This window comes from Pseudorasbora parva, chromosome 8, assembly GCF_024679245.1.
Source record: "Pseudorasbora parva isolate DD20220531a chromosome 8, ASM2467924v1, whole genome shotgun sequence".
NCBI classification, from domain to species: domain Eukaryota; kingdom Metazoa; phylum Chordata; class Actinopteri; order Cypriniformes; family Gobionidae; genus Pseudorasbora; species Pseudorasbora parva.
This window is the reverse complement of record NC_090179.1, coordinates 30,812,224-30,834,559: the sequence shown is the minus strand read 5'-3', so window position 1 is coordinate 30,834,559 and position 22,336 is coordinate 30,812,224. Positions and strand designations below refer to the sequence as shown.

General features: G+C 38.6%; 1 protein-coding gene across 1 annotated transcript in view; it reads right to left on the bottom strand.

Moving 5' to 3' along the window:
* sorl1 (sortilin-related receptor, L(DLR class) A repeats containing) overlaps positions 1-22,336 on the bottom strand; it is a 77,766-nt gene that overhangs the window by 3,486 nt on the left and 51,944 nt on the right. The window contains exons 14-47 of the mRNA XM_067450876.1: positions 19,840-20,027; positions 19,584-19,712; positions 17,953-18,038; positions 16,236-16,408; positions 15,236-15,367; positions 15,061-15,152; positions 14,711-14,957; positions 14,464-14,602; positions 13,018-13,191; positions 12,803-12,916; positions 12,600-12,722; positions 11,504-11,623; positions 11,280-11,405; positions 10,863-10,973; positions 10,641-10,772; positions 9,587-9,718; positions 9,193-9,327; positions 8,917-9,069; positions 8,162-8,317; positions 7,872-8,000; positions 7,652-7,778; positions 6,366-6,535; positions 6,142-6,254; positions 5,963-6,067; positions 5,795-5,861; positions 4,505-4,581; positions 4,191-4,278; positions 3,927-4,111; positions 2,597-2,716; positions 2,346-2,510; positions 2,085-2,259; positions 1,160-1,266; positions 366-564; positions 54-266 (exon numbers count right to left, since the gene is read on the bottom strand). Of these exons, the coding sequence (XP_067306977.1) occupies positions 54-266; positions 366-564; positions 1,160-1,266; positions 2,085-2,259; positions 2,346-2,510; positions 2,597-2,716; positions 3,927-4,111; positions 4,191-4,278; positions 4,505-4,581; positions 5,795-5,861; positions 5,963-6,067; positions 6,142-6,254; positions 6,366-6,535; positions 7,652-7,778; positions 7,872-8,000; positions 8,162-8,317; positions 8,917-9,069; positions 9,193-9,327; positions 9,587-9,718; positions 10,641-10,772; positions 10,863-10,973; positions 11,280-11,405; positions 11,504-11,623; positions 12,600-12,722; positions 12,803-12,916; positions 13,018-13,191; positions 14,464-14,602; positions 14,711-14,957; positions 15,061-15,152; positions 15,236-15,367; positions 16,236-16,408; positions 17,953-18,038; positions 19,584-19,712; positions 19,840-20,027 (4,702 nt within the window). The remainder of the gene's footprint in view (positions 1-53; positions 267-365; positions 565-1,159; positions 1,267-2,084; positions 2,260-2,345; positions 2,511-2,596; positions 2,717-3,926; positions 4,112-4,190; positions 4,279-4,504; positions 4,582-5,794; positions 5,862-5,962; positions 6,068-6,141; positions 6,255-6,365; positions 6,536-7,651; positions 7,779-7,871; positions 8,001-8,161; positions 8,318-8,916; positions 9,070-9,192; positions 9,328-9,586; positions 9,719-10,640; positions 10,773-10,862; positions 10,974-11,279; positions 11,406-11,503; positions 11,624-12,599; positions 12,723-12,802; positions 12,917-13,017; positions 13,192-14,463; positions 14,603-14,710; positions 14,958-15,060; positions 15,153-15,235; positions 15,368-16,235; positions 16,409-17,952; positions 18,039-19,583; positions 19,713-19,839; positions 20,028-22,336) is intronic.

Below are 22,336 nucleotides of genomic sequence, written 5' to 3'. Positions count from 1 at the left end.
CTCTGAAGCACACTGAAGCTAAATACACATTTCATGAAAGGTAGGACTCTTACCCAGCTCATCTCCCGATGAGAAAATGGCAGAGCCCAGGCGAGAATTGTAGTGGCTGTTAGCGAAGGCGGTGAAGCTGTGCTGTAGCCGACGGTGTCTGAGATAAAGCACCACCAGGCCTCCACACACACCCACCAACAGCAGGAACAACACCGGAACAACTACCGCTGCCATGTCTTCAGATTTACCCGACTGAGATTCGGCATCGTTTGGCCCTGAAAGATGATAAACGTTGTGTCAGGATCAACGTCTAGCCAAACAAGAGCCACAGAGAGAGAGAGAGGATAAAATGTTTAGTGTGTAAAAGCTCATGCCTGCTGCTTTGGCCAGTTCGTCATATAACAGCACAGCCGCCTCTCCACACAGCTGGTTGTTGAGCAGGCAGCGTGCCCGCACTGAGAACGTGTAGTTATGGCCCACCGACAGGCTGTTGATCCTGAAGAACGTCTCCGTTGTGTTGCCAAGACACATAGTGGAGTTGGTGACACTGTCATGCACATACACCTCATAGCCCTGAAGAGTCAAGTGACCATTCGTGAAACAATTTCTCATGTGAAACAAAGGGAAATGGAAAAAGCCAAAAAGGAAAGTTGCTTCTAATATTTTTCTTTGAGATAATCTGCACCAATAAACCAGACACAATAAAACCAGAAATAGAGTTAAAGGGTTAGTCCACCTAAAAATGAAAATTACCTCATGATTTACTCACAACCCTCAAGTCATCCTATGTGTGACTTTCTTCTTTCAGACGAATACAATCGGAGTTATGTAAAAAAAATATGTCCTAGCTAATCCAAGGATTATGATGGCAGTAGCTAAATGGCAGTCCAAAATGTAATGCCCAAAAAGTGCATCCATCCATTATAAAATTAATCCACACATCTCAAAGGCTTTTTAAAGCGGAGCAATACATTTGTGTAAGATAAATATACATATTTAACACAAAATTAATTAAAATATCTAGCTTCGCTTAACTGTCTTCCACACTTTTTAATATAACTCTGAATGTATTCGCCTGAAAGAAGAATGTCATACACATAAATTTCCGTTTTGAGTGAACTATCCCTTTAATGTGTAATTCATGTTGACTTTAAAGGTGGTTTCTAACCCTGCTTTCATTGAAGGTGTGGTCCTTCACAGCCAGGCTCTTCCAGAAGAGGAACACATGATCCTGTTCGTCTAAGATTTTGAGGGCCTCAGGTGCAGGCAGAGGAACTGTGTGGAATGGATAAATATAGGTTTAGAGCAAAAAAATATTCAAAACGCAGCATGAATTTTTTTACTTATGGTACAATACACAGCCATTAAAAAGTTTAGGCCATTGCGTTTAAAAAAAGAACGAAACGCATGCTTAATTCATCAACGATGCATTAAACTACTCAAAAGTGGCAGTAAATATGTTTATATTTCAAATAAACGCTGTTCTTACCAACTTTCTGATATAAAATTATTAACCAGCACAACTGTTTTCAACACTGATAATAATAATAAATTATTCTTATCAGCATATGATTAGAATAATTTATGATGTCACATGATCCTTCCGAAATCATAGAATGATTTCGGAAGGATCATGTGACACTGAAGACATGTCACCAGGGTTTTTCCTCGGTCAGAAATGGTCTTCGGTGGTGGCTGACCAGTCATGGCACGCGCACACACACCCCAACAGTAAAAGTACCTACCCGCGTGATCTGTGAGCCCAATACTCACAATAAATGTAAAATAAATGCTAACATTTTTTTTTTGCTTTTTGTTGCTCATCTAATGTTGATATCTCATTATGTATGATGTCTTGATGTTTGTTTCTTTAGTTCCTCATTTTTACACAGTTTGCATGGTTTACGGATTCATTATTTTGGCAAGAATTATTAAAAAGCAGTATTACAAATATTACAACAGTTTTTTTTTTGTGAGTTTTTGCACTGACGTACCCACATCTAGGTGCATGTTTTAGCTTAAAGCAAATGCAATGCTCATGGGAGATTTTGTACAATAAGGGTCTTTTCCCTGTTCAGTAAATATGACTATACCCGTGTTGAGTGTGTAGCTGGCCTCTTTGCTCATGTTGAGCAGCCTGATGGTGATGCTGTAGCGTCCTCCAGGCTCCAGACCCTTGAGGGTGTACTCCACCGTGTTGTTCTGAGTGTTCACCTTATAGTCTCGCTCCGTTTTACGAACTGTATCTCTCACGTGCACTGCATAAGTCTGAAATATATATACAAAGATGCTTGAAACACTCCATCTGACATAACTAAATTATGAAAATGTTTATATTGTCTTTGTGATCATACCAAAGGACTGCTGGGAGAATCGTACGGCGGCTGCCACTTCAGAGTGGCCTGCGTCTTATCCACTCGTACTTTGTGCAGGTTTCGAGGTGGAAGTCGCTCGTTGGGGATCATCTTCACTACAGCATAGTCTGATGGTGGACCCAGGTATGGAGAGATCACCCTCACCTAAACAACGCACACAGTCGCTTCATCTGGACATCATAGTGCCAAAGTGGATCTCCAAAGTGAGGAGCAAGAGGGTGGATACTAACCAGGAAGAGGTATTGCTCGTCGCTGTCAACGATCACAGTCAGACTGGTGGAGGTGGTATTGGCTCTGTGAGGTCTGCTGTACAGATCCAGGAAGGAGGTGGCGTAGAACACTCCATACATCTACAAAAACAGTGGTGAGGTTAAGATTAAGGGTGGGTTTAAAGGTGCACTATGCAACTTTCCCTCCACTTGAGGGCGCCTATTCAAAACAAATGCGTAGTTTGATGATGCAAAGTTTGAACACAGCATCTTGGGACATGTGGTCTTCACCTCACAGCCGGTGAGAAATAGGACACGGGTAGAAATCATGTTCATGGCTGTGGTTATTAACGTTACTGTAGTATGAAGCAGAGCAGGCCCAGTGTTGTGGAGCTGAGCACGGCCGCTGGAGCATTTGTTACACAAACAACCGCCTAGTGAACATCGGGACTTTTATTATGACGGGACACAGTCGCCGGGCGGCGCGCACACTTTTTCGCTTTTCCGGTCATGAGTACAAGGTAAAGCAGCTCTGTTTATCAAATTAGATACAGTTAAGTGTGTTTAAAATGATGTTATGACGTTACTCTGTGCGTTCACTTGTTCACGCTGCAAAGAGAAAAACGCTTCTACACCAATAAATCCGAGGGAAACGCAGATATGATGCAATTGACAGGCGACTCCCTCAAACACTATGCTGACACGTCCCGGTTCATTGGTTAAAATAGCAATTTTCTCACAATTTACAAATAGTTGGAAACATTTGGGATATTGTAAGAACTCAACTGAACAAAATATATAACACTGGCCTAGTGGTCTTTGGATTTTTTACTGCAAAAATACTACATAGTGCACCTTTAGCAGGTAAGGGAAGAGTCAACAACAGTGTAGAAATGAATAAAAGATGTAATTACATGTAGGTATTTTTCTTAAAAATGTGAGTATGTAAAATGCATGTTTACAATTAGTACATTATATCAAATAATAATTTAAATATTTGTGCATACTAGTTAGACACTTAATATAAAGTGGGGCCAATGAGTGATTTACTTGATCTCACATCTTAAAATATTTATAGTTTTCTTTTATTCTTAGACTTTTAATTAAACAAAGCACAAAGTTTGTATGAATTTAAAGCAAATCTTAGTAAAAGTCTATAAAAAAGTGAGCAAATCAATAGCCTGAGTTTTCATATTATCACCTTGAACATCTACAGCTCATGCAAAACTTGCAGCTCATGCAAAACTTTTGAGCGCACAAATTCCTATTGAAATGGCTGGATTTCGCCCTTTAAAGTTCACCTATAAATGTGACTGGACACTTTTATGAGCGTTTATGAGTTAAGTCTCACCTCAGCTTGAGGGCCGGTCCAGTTGCAATCTACAGCGGTCTGGTTGAGCGCTCTGGCCTTTAGTGACGGCTCGGCAGGTCTTTTGCCTTTGGTCTGCTGGCGGGACAGAGCAGTAGGACTGTCTCCGTCATTCGTGTGGGCCCACACCGCCACCTCGTACACTGTCCCTGGTGTCAGGTTTTTGACTGTACAGAAAACAGCACACACATTGCATCTTCTTCCAGCAATGCTGACAGGATGTTTGATGACTGTGAAGTGTTTTACCTTGCAATGTTCCTGAGACAGTGTAATTCCAGCTTTCCTTCACATGTTCATCGAATACCCACGAAATCACGACAATGTAGTGCTTCACCTAACAGAGAGAGAGTGTGTGTGTGTGTGAGAGAGAGAGCGAGAGAGAGAGAGAGAGAGAGAGAGAGAGAGAGAGAGAGAGAGAGAGAGAGAGAGAGAGAGAGAGAGAGAGAGAGAGAGAGAGAGAGAGAGAGAGAGAGAGAGAGAGAGAGAGATTATATTTACATCCGAAGGAGGTCATAGCGTAAACCCTGCAGAGAAAAAAAAACAATCTGACCATCTTGTACCTTATAATCATTGGTGATGGATAAAGTCATTGAGTCTTCTTTGATGCTGGTGATCACAACATTAGGAGGAGAGAGCGCTGAAAGACATAATATTAATAAAGAGTCACGAGACGTTACAGCATTTTTTTGTTACCAGCAAAATATCTATCGTAATATATAGTTACCAGTTTACTCAGGCAATATCATTGCGATACAGTGACCAAATGTGTAAATATATTTTGTAGGATAAGACTTTGATCATACCACCAATCCTTATTAAAAGATCTGATACAGTTTAAAAGTTTGGCTCAGTAATATTTTTCTTATATTTAGCAAGGATCCATCAACTTGATAATTTATAATATAAAGATTTCTATCTAAATCATTAATGAGACTGTATGGTCTTGTCCTATTAGAAAGCCCTGTCTCATTATTATTCAAGTTACCACCTGACTTTTCCAGTGATATTAAATTACAAATACATATTGACCTGTTTATATGTATGCAGAAATGGGAGTTACAATTCAATTCATCCTATCCCCCTTTGTACTGAACACGGGTGTAAGTCTCACGGAATTCCTTTACATTTCTGGTCTCTGGTGTTTTTAGTCAAATTAGCAGTGCTATTTAAATATATGGAAATGATATTTAAAAAAACCGCATGGATCTATAGTGCCATGACATTACAGTGTCACAATGACCGTCTTTTGTCAGTGCCTCACCCTTCCAGGTTTAATGAGCGCGTAGATGACATGAAGCTATATTAAAAACAGATGGCTGCTTGTATCCTACATACGGCTCCCGGTCGGGTTAAGTTCAGGGGGTTTTTGTCTGCAAAATTATGTCACTCAACTTTTATGGGGAGTATTTTAAGTGCTGCAAGCCATGCTCATTTTCTCTTGTCAGTCTTTGGCAAAAAATGCAAGACATATGGCACCATATACGGACATTCTTTTCAGATTTGCTGACGCTCAAAACACGTACTTTCTTACGTGTTTATTTCTTCATTTTATTGCTGTTGTTGTGGCAGTCAACAACAGCGTAGTTTGCAACCCTGCGCTCCTTTTAATTTTTTGTAATGTTCAGAAAGTTTCAGTTTAATTAATTCAGTCGCTCTTTTTACCCTGTTTTAACAATGGCTTCCTATGGATAGTGCAACAGGACCGCATTCAAACTAAAGTTAGAATCCAACATGCGCTCATCGTTTGCTCAGGAAAATGTGGATGATAAAACACTTGAGTGGAAATGTCCAGCAGGGGGAGTCAGCACTCCTCAGTGAAGATATCAGTTGCTTTTAGATGGTTTCCTTACCTTTTATAGGAGTTATGGTTTTAATTTCTGTCCAGTTTCCCACGCCTCTGCTTGTGACGGCAGCCACCTGAGAAACAAAAGATGAAGAAAGGTTAGATGAAGTGATCTAGATGAGTTCACATAAAAGTTCACATAAAACAACTTAATGCAAGCACTCGAGTGTCTCACCCGAAATCGGTAGAGCAAGCTGGGCTGCAGGTTCTTCACTTCTGCACTGGTGCTGGTGCTACGCTGGGAAAACCACTCCGTGCTGTCATTTTCACTGTACTCCACCTGCACAACACACACAGTTAGATGCAAGTAGGTGTTGATAAATGCTATAAAGAACCGAAGGCTTGTTTCCTCACAATATACTCCCTGATCAGTCCATGTGTTTTATGAGGAGGGTTCCAGGAACACAGTACCGTCCCATCCTCAGCATTGCCAAAGCTCAGCTGCAGACCCTGAGGAGGGTCTGGCACTGCCATACAAACACACAGTCGTTAGACGCAACAGAGGACAAAACGTATCCCTTCCAAATAAATCAGAGTTGTTCTATAAGTCATTTATTGTGCTGCTAATGTAGACTTACATCCTTCTGGTGTGCGTAGTGTGAGAATTTCATTGGTTCTGTGCTGTTTGCTGAGACATTGAGTTTGGACCTTCACCTGGTAGGTGGTGTCCGGCATCAACACGGTCAAAATGGCACTGCCCTTATTACTGTTTGTGTCCATCGACGTCCACTGCTGGACACCCACCTGCCTAGAGAATAAATACAACCTTTGTTATTGACCAGTGTGGACCCCTGGACCCGGAGGAGTCTGTTTTAGCACAGCATACATGCATGTCCGTGTTTAGCGTATTTGATGCCTATGTTTGTTGATTGATTTGAATAACTTTAAAGGTGTGGTAAGTGCTTTCTGGTAACAGTTGTTGTTATTTCAAATCACCAAAACATACACGCTCCTACCCCAAAAGGATCTCTGCCCAGTTTTGATAGCTCCGCCCCACACAAGGCAACAACTACGGTAGAATCTGTGTGTTGCTAATCCAGGTCGCATATTCAATGAAAAAGTCACCCCTTCTATCACAAAAACACAAACTGTTCTCATAACAACTCTATAGTACACAAGTACAATAGTCCAGCTAACAACTTATTACATTATGACCATATAACGGTAATATAGATAATGAAAAGAGGAAAGAAACATATATTAGGAGTATAGTATCTTACTTGTCGGAAACATTTTGTGAGCTGACACTTTAAACAGACAATGAGGAGATTTAGATGCTCCATACGGTATGGAAATGAATGGGTCTTTATCATCGCTGAAGTGAGAGACAATACGATCGCAAATGGACAAACAAGCGAACATGACACACGAGAATATTCACAAAAAAAAGCCAGCATATATTAGTTCTCGGCTAATGTCCGTTATGTGTGTCGTGTGCACCGAACGCTCTTTTCTCACCATCAATAGTAGGACAATAGTAGGACCCTTACCTGCTAGGTTAACTATAAGTTATTGCACTCAGCCCGAGCCCATTGTGTTAAAAGGTTTTGAAATAACACTTACCCCACCTTTAATGTACTTGAAGTGCACACATAGCATTAAGAAAATACAAGTATTGGATAAGGACTTAGTATCGGCAGATGTTCAATGTTAATTGACTTGGATCAGCTCGGGGCCAAAAAACTTAATTGGGACATCACTAAACAAAACAAAAATCACAGACCACATAATCTTTATTTTTTGTTTTGTTTGGTGATGTCCCAATTAAGTTTTTTGGCTCCGAGCTGATCCAAGTGGTCCACCACCTGAAAAACTTTTTTAAAAAAAACACAGGTATAGATGAAAGCTAATTATAAATTAATACCTGAAGTAGATGACAAAAGAGCAGGAGGATGCAGGCATATTTTTGGGTCTTGACCAAGTGAGCATCACAGCACCAGAGAAGTTGGCACTCCACTGTAGATTTTGAATCTTGTACACCAGCATATCCACTGAGAATTGGAAAAACAGGGTAAATATGCATGTGGTACAACGCAGTCAAAATTCAGCAGCAGTCCCATAATGAACATCTCTCAGTGTCTCACCAGTGCAGTTTTCCTCGTCACTTTGGTCAGAACAGTCTATGAAGCCATCGCACCTCTCACTGTTCAGCACGCAGGCCTCGCCATCCGCACAGAGAGTACCGTTTACACAGAGCAACGGACCATGTGTGGCTGAAATATAACGGAGAGTTAAGAAAGAAAAGGTTGCAGGTATGCAAAGACATAGGCTAAGCAGTGTAACGGTGTTTGTGTTATTTTGGTTTTAATGACTATTTCTATTCTAAAATTAGGAAAACGGTAATAAAAAGCGAGTAGGTTTGTCCAAAACTTACGACAGTTGGCCTCATCAGATCTATCCAGGCAGTGAGGGTGTCCGTCACAGCGCTTCCAATCAGCAATACAGGTCGGAGGCTTCAGGCACAGGAACTGATCTTTAGTGCAGCGGCCCAATGGAGGAATAGTTGCCAATGGAGTCACAGATCCTTTGACTAAGCGAAAGACAGAAACAACATAAATCAATTACGGCTACGTGTCATCATGTGACACATTTGCATAATGGCCACCTATGTTCTCCGTTTTCCGCCTCACACTCAGATTGATTGTACTGATTTATATATTGTAGTAAAATCGACGTTACTGCCTTTACAGCGTGTACAATCGCTGATGACTGAGGAACTCTCCAGAACTGAAGTTAACATATGGTTATAGGCATTTCATTTCCAAAAAGTGCTGTAAGTGGTAGACCAAATCCCAACAGACTGGCAATCTGGCCAATCAGAGCAGAGTAGGCACACGGAAAAGAGGGATTGAGAGAGACTGACTCATCTGACAAGTCATTTGAGAATCATTGAAAAAACAATTTGTTTTTTGACCTTTGAATTAGGAATAGGACCTTTAAAATAGCATAATTGGGGCAAAACAAAGTTGTCCATAAATAGTTAAAGTGTTAGTTCACCCAAAAATGAAAATTCTGTCATTAATTACTCATCAGGAACATTTGCGCTCATAATTGAACCAAAAGTGACTCTTTGACAGGCCATATGTTTGACAGCCCTGGTACCGGCAAGGAAAAGAGCTGAGAACGCACCTGTGGGACAGCCCACTTCATCGCTGCCATCAGGACAATCAGCGTAGCCGTCGCACACCCAGGTGTCCACAATACACGCGCCAGAACCACAGCGGAAACGATTAGGAGCACAGGTAGCTGGACCTGGTGCAGGTGTATGAGGAGCTCCACCACCTGAACACAACATAATTCATTGTAAATAATCTACTGAGCAAGTGTCTTTTGCTGGCACTTTACAAACAGGTTTAACAGATGCTGACTAGGCCAGAATATAATGTACAGGTCGTAATTATGCACCTGAACATTGAGATTCATCAGACCAGTCACCGCAGTCATTTTCCCCATCACATTTCCACCAGGCGGGCACACAGCGACCGTTCTTACACTCGTACTGAAAGTAACGCGAGCAGCCTGGCTCTTCGGTTGGGGAAGCTGAAACAGGAATCACACATTCTAACTCATTAGAAAACAAGCACAGAAATAAAGTGAACAGTACTGTTTGAAACTAGCCCACGGTATGACTGAATTGGATCTACTGAATTATCCAACTTTTTGACTTAAGTATGTAGCCTTCCTTAGCTAAAATTCTAACAGCATAAAGTCAATGTGCAGCGTGATCCATGCCTTTCCGGAATTCAACCTAGAATTGGACTTTTTGGCTTTATGATCAGCGTGGGAAAGTATTGCTCACCACAGTTGGCCTCGTCCGAGTAGTCGCCACAGTCATCCATGCCATCACACTTCCACTCAAGGGTCACACACATTCCATTGGAACACTGGAAGTTGTAGCTGTCACATGTTTTCTCAAACTCAGGGTTAGTTGCTGTGAAAAAGCAGATGACAAATAAATTACAAAACACTGCATCAGTGCTCTATACGAGGTCCACGTTTAAGACTATCAACTGATTAAAAAACTAAATCAAATGAATTACATATGCAGATTAATCAAATTTAATGGAAATTATGTTATTTTTGCAGAGATATTATAAATTATGATAATACAAATAAAGAAAATATTTTGTCGCAGACAAGAAAAAAGAAAAGCAAAAGACATAGCAAAAAAACTTTAGAAGTGAATAGATTGATTACTATTAAGGAATTTAATAACTTTTGTTTATAATTAAATTATATAATACTACCATTCAAAAGTTTGGAGACTGTAAGATTTTCTTAAAGGAATAAATACTTTTATTTGTAAATGATGCATTCAATTACTCAAAATATTTTTTTATACTGTTTATATATAAATTATTATATTTCAAATTTCTTTCTATTCACCAAAGCATCATAGTTTCCACAAAAACATTAAGCAGAACAACTATTTTAACCATTATTAATAATAATAATAATAAACATTTCTTGAGCACCAAATCAGCCAATTAGAATGATTTATGAAGGATCATGTGACAGTGAAGAGTAATGTTGAGTAACGGCTTTGCTAAATGTAAAAATTACATTTTAAAATAGGAAACACTTATTTTAAATGGGAATAAAAGGAACATATTATAAAGGAATTTGCATTTGGAGCATGATTAAATGAATACATCATGCCATTTTTATTTATGAATGTAATTAATTGCACTAAATTAACGTTACATTTAACATTCATTTAACATCAATTAATTATAGTAATAAATACAAAATTCTTAGAATTCTTAGTCTTAGAACACAGTGTACTTTTGGCTAAGTCCTCAAGTGAACCGTTTATAATGGCCACATTTCAGTAAGCAAAATGTTGGACTCACGGCAGCCAGCATATGTTGCGTCCTCATCAGATCCATCAGCGCAGTGACGGGTACCATCGCACACCAGAGACTGGAAGAGACACTGCGCTCGGTTTCTGCACACAAACTCCATATAGTGTGCACAAAGGGGGCCTGCAGGAACAGCCCTTATTATTACCTTTATCTAGTTTCAATAACAACACAACATAAATAACAATTGCACTCAGATAAGGAAACACACACCACAGTTTTGCTCATCAGCGCCACCTGGACAGTCCTCCACACCATTGCAGTGAGCACTAGCGGGCAGGCAGGTGCCGTTAGCGCACAAGAAACCGCTGCACTTTTCACGCCCTGCCGAACAAAGACAATGTCAAATTACACAGAATCATGCATGGGAGAGCTGCATGATCATAGGAACGGATACTACTGATTAGTATGAAAAAAATAGAAGTAAACATGTATTTAAAGACTTTTTAAACCTTTGTTTTAAAAAATTGTTTTTTACAGAATATAATGTCTGGTTGTATGGACACTTTTGTTCTTTTTAGAGCTTGACAGAACATTTAATGTTCAGAAATTCACCGTCTTTTATAAAAAAAAGAAAACCATACAGTTCATAATGAAATGAGGGCGAGTACAGCAGTGTTTGTGACTGACCACACTGGGTAGGGTCCTCGTCTGAGCCGTCCTGGCAGTCGTCATCTCCGTCACAAACCCAGCGCTGAGGAATGCAGTGACCCGTGTGACACTGGAAACTACTGCTCTCACACGTGTGGTGACCAGCTTTATGAGACAGGAAGAAGAGAGACACATTAAGGATGTAGATGTGAAATATTTCACCGCATATTTTTTCAACCCGTGTGAAAATGAGTCTCTCTCACCAGTACAGTTGGCCTCGTCTGACCAGTCCCTGCAGTCGTTGTCCCCATCACAGCGCCATGCGTCTCGAATACACACGCCTCTTGCACAGGTGAACTCTCCCGGGCCACACTGGTGAGACTCTAAAAAGAAACCAGATCAAACGTAAGCACTGCAATGCATTGCAATGATATTTTTAGCATTTTTTTAGCATTGCAATGATATTCAAGACATTAATGGAAATGTGTTTTGATATTTATTTTTTCAATCCATGGAATAGTCACAATCAAGAAACACCCAGAGTTGCCAAATAGATTTAAGATTCATAGCAAAACGTAAAAATATAAACAGTTTTTAAAAAATAAACAGAAGAATGATATTTAATCATTTGTATTTATATACAGCAATATAACACTTTATACTCATAAAAAGCAATATTAACTCTTTCCCTGCCAATGACTGAAATTCCCATCATTTGTGAGATGTTTCCCCCACCATTGGTGGAATTTTCCGGCTTTCCGTGTTTTCACTGTTATACAGTAGGGGTGTGCTATTACGCATCTTCTGAAAGAGTACTAAATCTCCTGATCAAAAAACATATGAAGAAGAAGCAGAAACAGGCATATGTAATCATATGCATATGTAAAAATAATGCGATCAACAAAATATTTTAAAAAAAGAATGCGTGAAGCTAGAATAAAATGAGTTTTGTTTAAAAGCAGAGGCTCTGTTCATTTGATGTATTTCATGCTAAGATATTCATACAACTAAATATTCTGGGGGCCATGCACATTTTGTGAAAATGATCAAAAACACTGGTGGGGAAAGAGGTAATAAAATAAAGATATTTACTATATTTTCCCATGAGCATAAGCCACATAGACTTCCATCAGATATAACCGATTTTTTAAATATTTTACTAAAACAAACAGTGTAACACTTTAATTAATTAATGAACAGAATTTTTATGTTTTCAGTTTTCATTTTCATTATAGTTTTAGAAAAATATTTCTATTTCTTTAATTTTTAGTTTTCAGTAATTTCAGTATAGCAATAAAATATCAAGATACCATTTCATTTTATACTGAATATATCACCAAGCTCTAAAGACATGCATACCACAATGCTCCTCGTCACTGTTATCACCGCAGTCATCCTCATGGTCGCACTTAAAGGCCAGTGGAATGCAGGAACCTGAGGCCACACAGCGGAACTGAACCGCAGGATCACATGAAGTGGTGGCTGCAGAGAGAGAAAGACATGAAGCTCAACATTTATACATTTGTGCTGTTTTTTGAGACAGAAGAGACATTGTCACTCACGGCACTCCTGCTCATCACTCATGTCACCACAGTCGTTGTCACTGTCACACTTCCAGATGCTGCTGATGCACTTCCCATTAGCGCAGCGGTGCTGGTTTGGCAAGCAGGTGTGCTCTGAAAAACACCAATAGAACCAAACTCGCCTCATAAATACGTGAACAAGCTGATTTATGATTTAGAGCTTTTGATATCTGACACTTTTGCTTCTGTCAGACCTGTCTTAACGCATGTATTATTGTGGAGCTGGTATCCACTGGGACACTGGCATTGACGCTCTCCTGAGGGTAGGATGGTGCTTGAAACTCCATCGGGACAAACACAGTGATGCTTGTTTCCAGGCTGGGGAAGACACAGAAGACTGCATGGCTGATCCACACAAGCATTCTGACCTAAAGGGGAGACAATTTTTTAGTTTTTTGTTTACCATTTTTTAATAAAACCAAAGCAGAGTTTTGTGGCTTTCAGTGCATGTCTGTTAGCTTTAAGGCAATAAAAGTTAGTGTACTAATAGCAATACTGCTGAAAAATATGCCTAATATAGGTTGACTAAAACCTTTAAAAAAATTATATATATATCATACATTTCTCTAAATTTATCTCTTTCTTAAAATCATGAGTCAAAAATGGAAATGAGTTAATATTTTTGGTCCGTCTATTAAATAAAAAAAAATAAAAAAAATAAAAAAATTATATATATATATAATTTATAATTTAATGTTATATATATATATAACATTTTTTTTTGTATAAACAGACCAAAAATATTGATGACTCGTATTGCACCAGTGTTAAAGGTGCAGATCGATCAGACCGAGCACCACAACAGCTTTGTATCCAATCAGCAGAAGGGGTGTAAATACACTCATGATGGGGGAGGAGAGAGAGAGAGAGAGCAAGAGGGAGATTTAAGAAAGACTGTAGAAAGAGAGATGGCTAAGAGACATTACAAAAGAGAAAAGGTTAGAGGAAAGAAGGGTTATGATCAGGCAAGAGCTTTAGGACTTGCACTAATATTAGAAACGTTTTCCAGAGCTGGAGAGACCCAAGCGTGAAGGCCTGGAAACAGACAGAGGTTATGCTATTTCTGCTCCATATGTGAGTAACAGTGGTTTTACTATGTTTCACAGAAGCATTATATTGCTTCACTTCAGCAATGAAGGGATGGGTGTTTGTTTGGGTTAATTTCAAATATCACAAATGTTTCTCAGAAATTGCTTATTGCATCTTTAAATATCAGGGTTTTTTTTTCAATTTTGTTTTGTCATTTTAACCATTAGTCCTATTTTTAAAAAAATGTTTTAGTTCATTAAGGTTTAGTTATTTTTGTATTTTACAAGAAAATTATAAATGTTATCTTAATAAAATAAGGTTGAAATGTATATTTTTTATATATAAAGTACATTTAATTTAAATGCATGTTTATTTTATTTCAAGTAATGAAAACGTATGGTTTTAGTTTATTTCACTTTATTTATTTCAAAGTAACATTTTTAAAAATATATATATTTTGCAATATATTATATATATATTGACAAGTGTGATTTAGTGTGGCTGTTACAAATTAACAAAATTAAAGGCTACTGGCTATTACCCTTTCATGCTGACTTTAATGGTGTATTTTCCATATGTGTCAGGAGGACTGCGTCTCCTTAAAAACTGACCTCTGTTTTTTCCTTTGTAGAAGATTTTGAGATCCATCACTCCTGTCAGTCTGCCCACTAACATCTCACTGTCTTTAGAGCCGGATTTAGGTGCTTTGAAGATTCCCATTCTAGACCAGTCATCCCAGTACAGGTCATTCTACACCAAAAAAGACCAGTTCAAAACATTAGTTTATGATCACCAAGACACAGTTAATTAGAATACCAGTTGCAACATTCCCAGAAAAAGTGATAACACTGGGCCTACCTTAAAAACTGCAATGGCATAAGGATGAGGCAGGCCCACCATTACTACAGTGCGGCGGCCTCCATTAAAGTCTGCTCTTTCAATACGGTCTCCATATGCCTCTGTCCAGTACAGCCATGATTCATCTGCCGTTATACCATTGGGCCAGCGAACTCCCTCGGACACGATACAGGAGATGTTGGATCCATCCATCCAGCTGCGGTAAACGCCTGCTGCGCGATCACCCCAGTCTGTCCAAAACATCAAGCTACGAGACAGTATATGCCGCTTAGTGGAGCACTCACGGAGCAAGAGGACTGTTAAGGGGGATTATGAGGTGATTATATGGTATTATTATGGGAACACCGTACCTCTCTCCTGGCAAGAGCGCCAGGGCCCGAGGCTGTTCCACCACTGAAGAGTTGATCAGAGTGTGTCTCAGGTCTCCATCAGAGTTGGACACCTAGATGAGAAACAGTGTAAGAGCAACTACATGAACGAATGCCTGTAATTGATGTTGCAGTAGTTGTTTTAACATTTAATTACCTCAATTTTTTGAGCACCGGCATCCACCCAATACAACAACCGGCTGATGGGGTCAAATGACAGCGCCTCCACGTTTTGTAGGTCCTTCTTGACAATCACTTCTTGTCCAGAGCTTCCATTCAAACACAATCTCTACGACACAAAAATATACATACAAAAATGCTTATAAATTGCTTTTTAAATATAGCTAATATGTAATAGCCTGTGCGGGCTGTCCAGTGGGTCATGCAGCTTTGCCACAAAGATTTTGATAGTTGGACAACTAAATAAAACCAGTGGTGTGCCAAAGGAGTAGGCTGATGGGTAATGTACAGTATGTTATGTGTGCAATGACTGGTTGTTTGATGAGAGAGAGATTATTGTAATAAACACTTTAAGAATTTGTTCTGTTATTCTGCACGGAACTGTTGAAGAACTGAAAGCAGCATGGGTTGACGTTTGGTTGACCAGTCAGCGGAAAAGGCCGTTTCATGCCCACACACCGAATTCTCATTTTTTAATTTTATTTATTTAAAAAAAAACAAATACATAAGCTGTTTTCTTCAATATTAAATAAAAAATGAATGCATTTATAATATATTTTAGAACATAATATTAAAATTGTATACTATTTTATCTTTAAAAAAAATCTTTAAAACAATATACTAAGACTAAAAATAAATAATTTTAAATGCTTTAAACATGTATGCTTTAGGCATCACAACCTTATATTGTACAGTATGTAAAAAAGTATAATTATTTTGAGATTTGCTATTTTACAGTTTAGATTTCATTTCTAAACATTATAAAATAACTTTAAGTGAGCATAAGATGACAGCAAAATGTATGTAAATTTAAAAAATAGTGTGTCCTATCCAAATAGAAATGGATGTGAAAAACAACATCAATTAAAAATCCAATATCAGCTAACACAATAAATATCAAATTCTCCAGTACCAGTCGATAATAACCAATATATGGCACCGATACATTGTGCATCCCTAAAAAGACATTTAATTACCTGTATGGTGTCCAGCGAAATATCAGCCCAGTATAGACAGTTCTTCTCATAATCAAAGTCCAGCGCCACCGCCTCATGGAGACCCGAGAGGGGAAGCGGCTGGTCTGTACCTGTGGCCAGATCATAGCGGTGGATGGAGTTCCTCACCGCATACAGGATAAACTCATTACTCTCTAAAAACAACAACAACAAAACAAAAAACAGAAGGAGGGAAGAGTTAAGAGATGAAATAAGACTCATTCCAAAGAAATACACAATATATTACACCTGAACACACCCCTGTGTGCTCATTGAGCATTTCATCTCAAAACATTGGCACTAAAACGGAGTTGTTCCTTGCTAACAGCCTCCACTTATCTGGGAAGACTTTTCATTTTCTATTTCACTGATAATCTTAAAAGAAAACTGATGGCAAATCAGAGTGTCACATTACTTCCTTCTTCCACAGCTTCAGATGTGAGATTTGTGAAAAGGCTCCATATTTACTCCCAGCATCCTCTAGCCGGAAAGGCAAGCCAATCAACACAGCCACTGAAGCGTGGTCAAGTCACAATGCCAGAGAAAAGAGGCGGTCTAGACGGTGACGGCTCTTGAACAGCTCCATGGGAAGATGGGCTTTGATCAAACCACAAACAATCCTAATTAGATTTTTAAATCCCATCTTTAGGATTGAGTCTCAACATCACTGTATTCAATGTGTTAAATGACTTTCATTGTATCTGTTCATCATGACATCTCACTGTGGTAACAATGAAGAATGACTTAATTTTACATATTTAAGCATATATTATGAACACACATTCAGGCACAGTTGTAGGCATTATTGTGATCACATTGTACATTGTCACATCCAATCTTGTTTTTATGAAACAAGTCTTTACTGGGTTTATAAAAACAGAATTGAATGGTTTTTTTGCTACCAAACAAATAAACCGAATAAAATTGAGTTTAAGAGAAGATCATTCTTCAAACATTATTCTATATATTGCATCTGCAATATACTACGTTACTACATCATAAGTGATGGCAAATGACTACATACACTGCATTTCAAAAAAAGTCCACCAGTGAAAGTGAAAAGTGAAAAACAAGATGTTTTAAAGGGATAGTTCACCTAAAAATGTATATTCAGTTATTAATTACTCACCCTCATTCATCTTCAGAACACAAATAAAAAAAATTAATGAACTCAGAGAGCTCTCTGACCCCCCATAGACAGCTATTTAATTAACACTTTCAAGGCCCAGAAAAGTAATAAAAATTAGTGTGTGACAATGATGCCCAACCGCATAATTACCACGATCCCAAAAAAAAATTATGATAACGCAAAAGAGAATCGTTTCGGGGCCCCCCTGGTGTTCGGGGCCCTGCAGCCTATGTTGCCCATTAGATTAACGTGGCCCTGGGTCCGTGCAGCGTCGATGCATCTAGAACATGCCTGATATGTGTGTGTTTCCTGCTGCCCTGATAGCGTTGCTAAGAAAAATGACACGTATACAGTGATGTAAGACCTAGCTCTGTTATGGCTCTAACCATGTGGAAAAGCAAACGGTTCTTAGAAGGCTGCTCAGTCTAACCAACTATGAACTGGCACTGGCTTTGAACTAGCACCCGGTTCATTCTGATGGAAAAGGGGTACCATAGGACTTTGCGGTGTTACATAAATAGAGCTCAGAGAAGATGATTGTATAAGCTGAGGAGGAGGTTCTTACTGTACCTCCTACAGGACAGGGCAACATTTCTCCATCCAGCCGAGCTTCAACATCTCCCCCGCTGCAGCTGTCTCCAGACACCTTCCTGTACCTAAAGCGCCACATCACACACCTTGACATCAATGCAAATCATCTTCTATATTTCAAATTTCTCTTCTTGAAAAACATAGTTCACAAAGTTGACACTAGGTGATGCTGTAATTACATGTCAATGATTTTTCTTGCTTTCATATGAATTCACCTCTTGCTGTCCAATGGTGTTTCAAGCTTATTTGAAAATGCTAATTCCTGCTTTTTCATGAATTTAACTGAACATATATACTAGGACCTTCAGCAGCACTGACGGAATTTCATGGGCAAAAGAATCATTAAATATCTGTATCAGCACAGACCTATGTTTTCTAAACATGCACTTAAAGGGCAAGCAATTTTCTAGAGTGGTCTTAAATGGGTTAAATCTCAGCTGTAATTTACCATTATCCCTTTAAATCAATCTAGATTAAGTTCCACAGTGAAGTACAAAAGATAAATAAACTATACTGTACTAAATGTTAAATTTAAAACAAGTTTGGCAGATAACAAATACAGTCTTCATATATTGAGCATCCATAACAGTAATTAACATTACTTCCCCATTTACCCATGAATCATTTTTTATAATTGTAATTTACCTCCTACAGCACACATCTTAACTGACTGAGCAAGAGATCTAAACTCATCCAGCTAAATTCGGTTCATGTCCGTGTTCTAAATAAATCCTCTCCCCTTGACTGCAGATAATGAGAGGAGAGATGCATGGTGACACAGCAGTGGCAGATCTAATAATGTTCCCAGGCTGCTGCTGATGGTGGTGGCTAACAATCCGTATCCACAAAGACACAGAGCCTAATTCAGCCTATAATAAATATTCATCCCTTTGGACTTTCTTTTGTTTCGCTGTTTTACAGCACTGAACCACAACAGATGTGATATGGCTTCATAGAGAGAAAAACATTCTTTAAAGTGACCTCTGCCATCTAAAATAATAATCATTTTGTAAGCATCCACTAAATGTAATATAATACAACTACTGTAAATAATCAGCCAATGTGTTTCAGAAGCTGAAAATTCATAGAATAAACAATCTGGTATAAGTCTTATTTTCATAATCAGTAAAACACTACCTTTCAAAAGTTTGGAGTGTTTTAGAAATGAGTCTTTTATGCTCATCAATCCTACAATTATTTACAAAAAAAATACAGTATAATACAGTAAAAAAGTAAATTGAGATTTTTTCTTCTTTAATGTATTTTTAAATGATAATTATTCCTGTGATGACAAAGCTGGACTTTCAGCAGCCATTACTCCAGTCTTCAATGTCATATGATCCTTCAGAAATTATTCAAATATGCTAATTATTATGTTGAAAACAGTTGAGCTGCTTAATAATTTTGTGGAAAATGTTATATATTTTTTAGGATTTTTTTTTAGGAATAAAAAGTACAGCATTTATTTGAAATCTTTTGTAACATTATTAATATCTAAATTGTAACTTTTGATCAATTTAATTAATATTAAAAAATATTAATTTCTTACATAAAAAATCCTACTGTTATCAGCTGTGATTGTTAGCAAGGGCGAATAACCACATTCTCACCCTTTGCTGCGGCGGTAAGTGGTGCCCACCGGACAGGGTACTGGTGGGGCATACAGGTTTCCAGAAAACTCCGGATCAGGCACGCACACCTCGAGAGATAGATCCTCGCTCAGCTTAAACCCGTAGTCACTGGGAAAAGAGAGCGATGACTCAATAAACAAGAGAAAATTGATTGCGTATTTAGGTGAAGACAATGGCAACATGAGAAAAATGTAGATGGGGGGGGGGGGGGGGGGCTGGGGGTCTCTGCTCATACCACTCATAGTCCTGACGATTGCAGGAGCAGTTGGACAGAGTGACGGGCCTGTCGAAGTCCTCGCCGTTGAAGCAGGTGGCGTGAGGAGAGCGGCGCTTATACACTATCTCTCTGCCGAGCAGACAGCCATTTCCCCTCTCATCGGAGGGAGACCACCGTTTATAGTCGCCCTCCGAGCACGGCACACCTAAACACACATTACATCAGATGTACAACCACAAAAAGGACAGTTTGCCAAAACAAACTTTGAATGCTGTCTTAACAAACCGTTGCCTGAAAATATAAAAAAAGCCTTCAATTTAAAGGTAATTTAGTCTTGAACACTTTAGAATCTGTTCAGTGTTAAGTGTTGGATAATATAGTATAATGTCGCTAGGGTGGTTGACTGGCTATTATGCCATTGCTAGGGCATCCTGGGAGGTTGCCCACTGTTTTTGCTAAACAATTGTTTTGTGGTTGCTATGTTGTGGCAATGGTGTTCTGAGTGGCTCCTTAAAGGTGCCCTAGAATTATTTGAAACAATATGTTAAATTGTTCTCTGATATCTACATAGAGGGTATGTGGCTTATTTAAGGGCAAAAATTGTCCAGATACAGTTTTACAACTCTAGAAATTGTCCCTAGGATGTAATGCTCTGTTTTTGCCTTATTTGGAAAAGTCATGAATATTAATGTTGAGCTCTGCTCTGATTGGCTTATTTCAGCAGCTCACAGCAGTTCAGTTGTTCAGTTCAATGAACATGTTTGGACAAATGCAAATGTTGGGGGCGTACATATAAATGATGCCCAACGCTTGCGTCACAGTTGGCGTTATGTTGCGAGTTTTCACTCTAGGGCACCTTTACAGGGATAATTCAGCCTAAATGAAAATTAAGACATTATTTACTCACCCTGGTGTTGTTTTAATACTGTATGCCCTTCTATCTTTTATGGACCACAAAAAAAAAGATTTGTTTTTTTCCCCCACAGAATCATTATTTTGTGATAATTTTGCCTTTAAAAAAAACGATGCTGGTTCCTGGTGCGTTTATATGGACAAGGGCAAGCAGGACACATTTTTTATCTCCTGGTAAGCTTTTAAAAAAATATATATTACAACTTAATTTTCATTTTAGCGTGAATTATCCCTTTCAACATTACCAGGTGTTGCTAGAGTATTCAAAGTGGTTGATTAGAATTAAGGTTTTGTTGGTTGGTTTGCCAAGCAGTTTCTATGTGTCTACTAGAGTGTTCTAAATGGTTGCAAGGGTGTTGCTTTGGTGTCTTAAAGGGTTAGTTCACCCAAAAATGAAAATTCTCTCATTAGTTACTTGCCCTAATGTCGTTCGACACCCATAAGACCATCCGATGGCTCAGACAGGACTTCATTGACACGAATATCATTTCCTCTCTCAAGACCTATACAAGGCACTAAAGACGTCGTTACAAAGCCCATCTCACTACAGATTCTAGAATAATTTTGTGATGAGAATAGTTTTTGTGCACAAAAACACTAAATAACGACTTATATAGTGATGGGCCGAATTCAAAAGAATGTTTTGAGCGGTTCTAAATCAGCGTATTAATTCATGATTCATGTCAAACTGCTAAACTGCTGAAATCACGTGACATAGGCGATCCGAATCATGAATCGATACACTTATTCATAACGGTTCGTAACTTAGTTAACTTTATTGACTTTGTAACAACGTCTTTAGTGCCTTTTATAGGTTTTGAGAGAGGAAATGACATTGGTGTCAATGAAAGCCTTTCTGAGCATCGGATTTCCACAAAAATATCTTCATTTGTGTTCAGAAGATAAACGGAGGTCTTACGGTGTCAAACGACGTTAGGGTAAATCACACTTATAATAAGTCATTCTTGACCGAATTTTCATTTTTGGGTGAACTAATCCTTTAAAGGATTAATTCACTTTAAAATTACCAATTATTTACTCACCCTCAAGCCATCCTAGGTGTATATGACTTTCTTCTTTCTGATGAACACAATCGGACACAACCGCCTTCCATATTCAATGAAAAAAGCGTAACTGGTGCGATGAACCACTAGAACGTAGCATAAGTGTTTTGAACTGCAAGAGGCATTACACTTTGAAGTTGAATACAGAAGGCAGTCTGGAAGAAGCTAGATATTTTGCTTTATAAAGTTTTAAATATGGATATTTTTCTAACAAAACCCCATTGATTTGCTTCAGAAGGCCTTTATTAACCCCCTGGAGCAGTGTGGAGTAAGTTTATTAGGGATGGATGTGTCAGGATATTTATTAATATAACTCTTGATTGTGTTCATCAGAAAGAAGAAAGTAATTTACACCTAGGATGGCTTGAGGGAGAGTAAATAAATTAATTTAAAGTGAACTACTCCCTTAAGTGGTTGCTTGGAAATTGCTAGACGGTTGCTTGAGTACTCTGGGCAGTTGCTAAGGGCTTTGCTAAACAGTTAAGGTGTAACAGGATGGTTGGTATGCAGTTTCTATGTGGTTAATAGTGTGTTCTTAA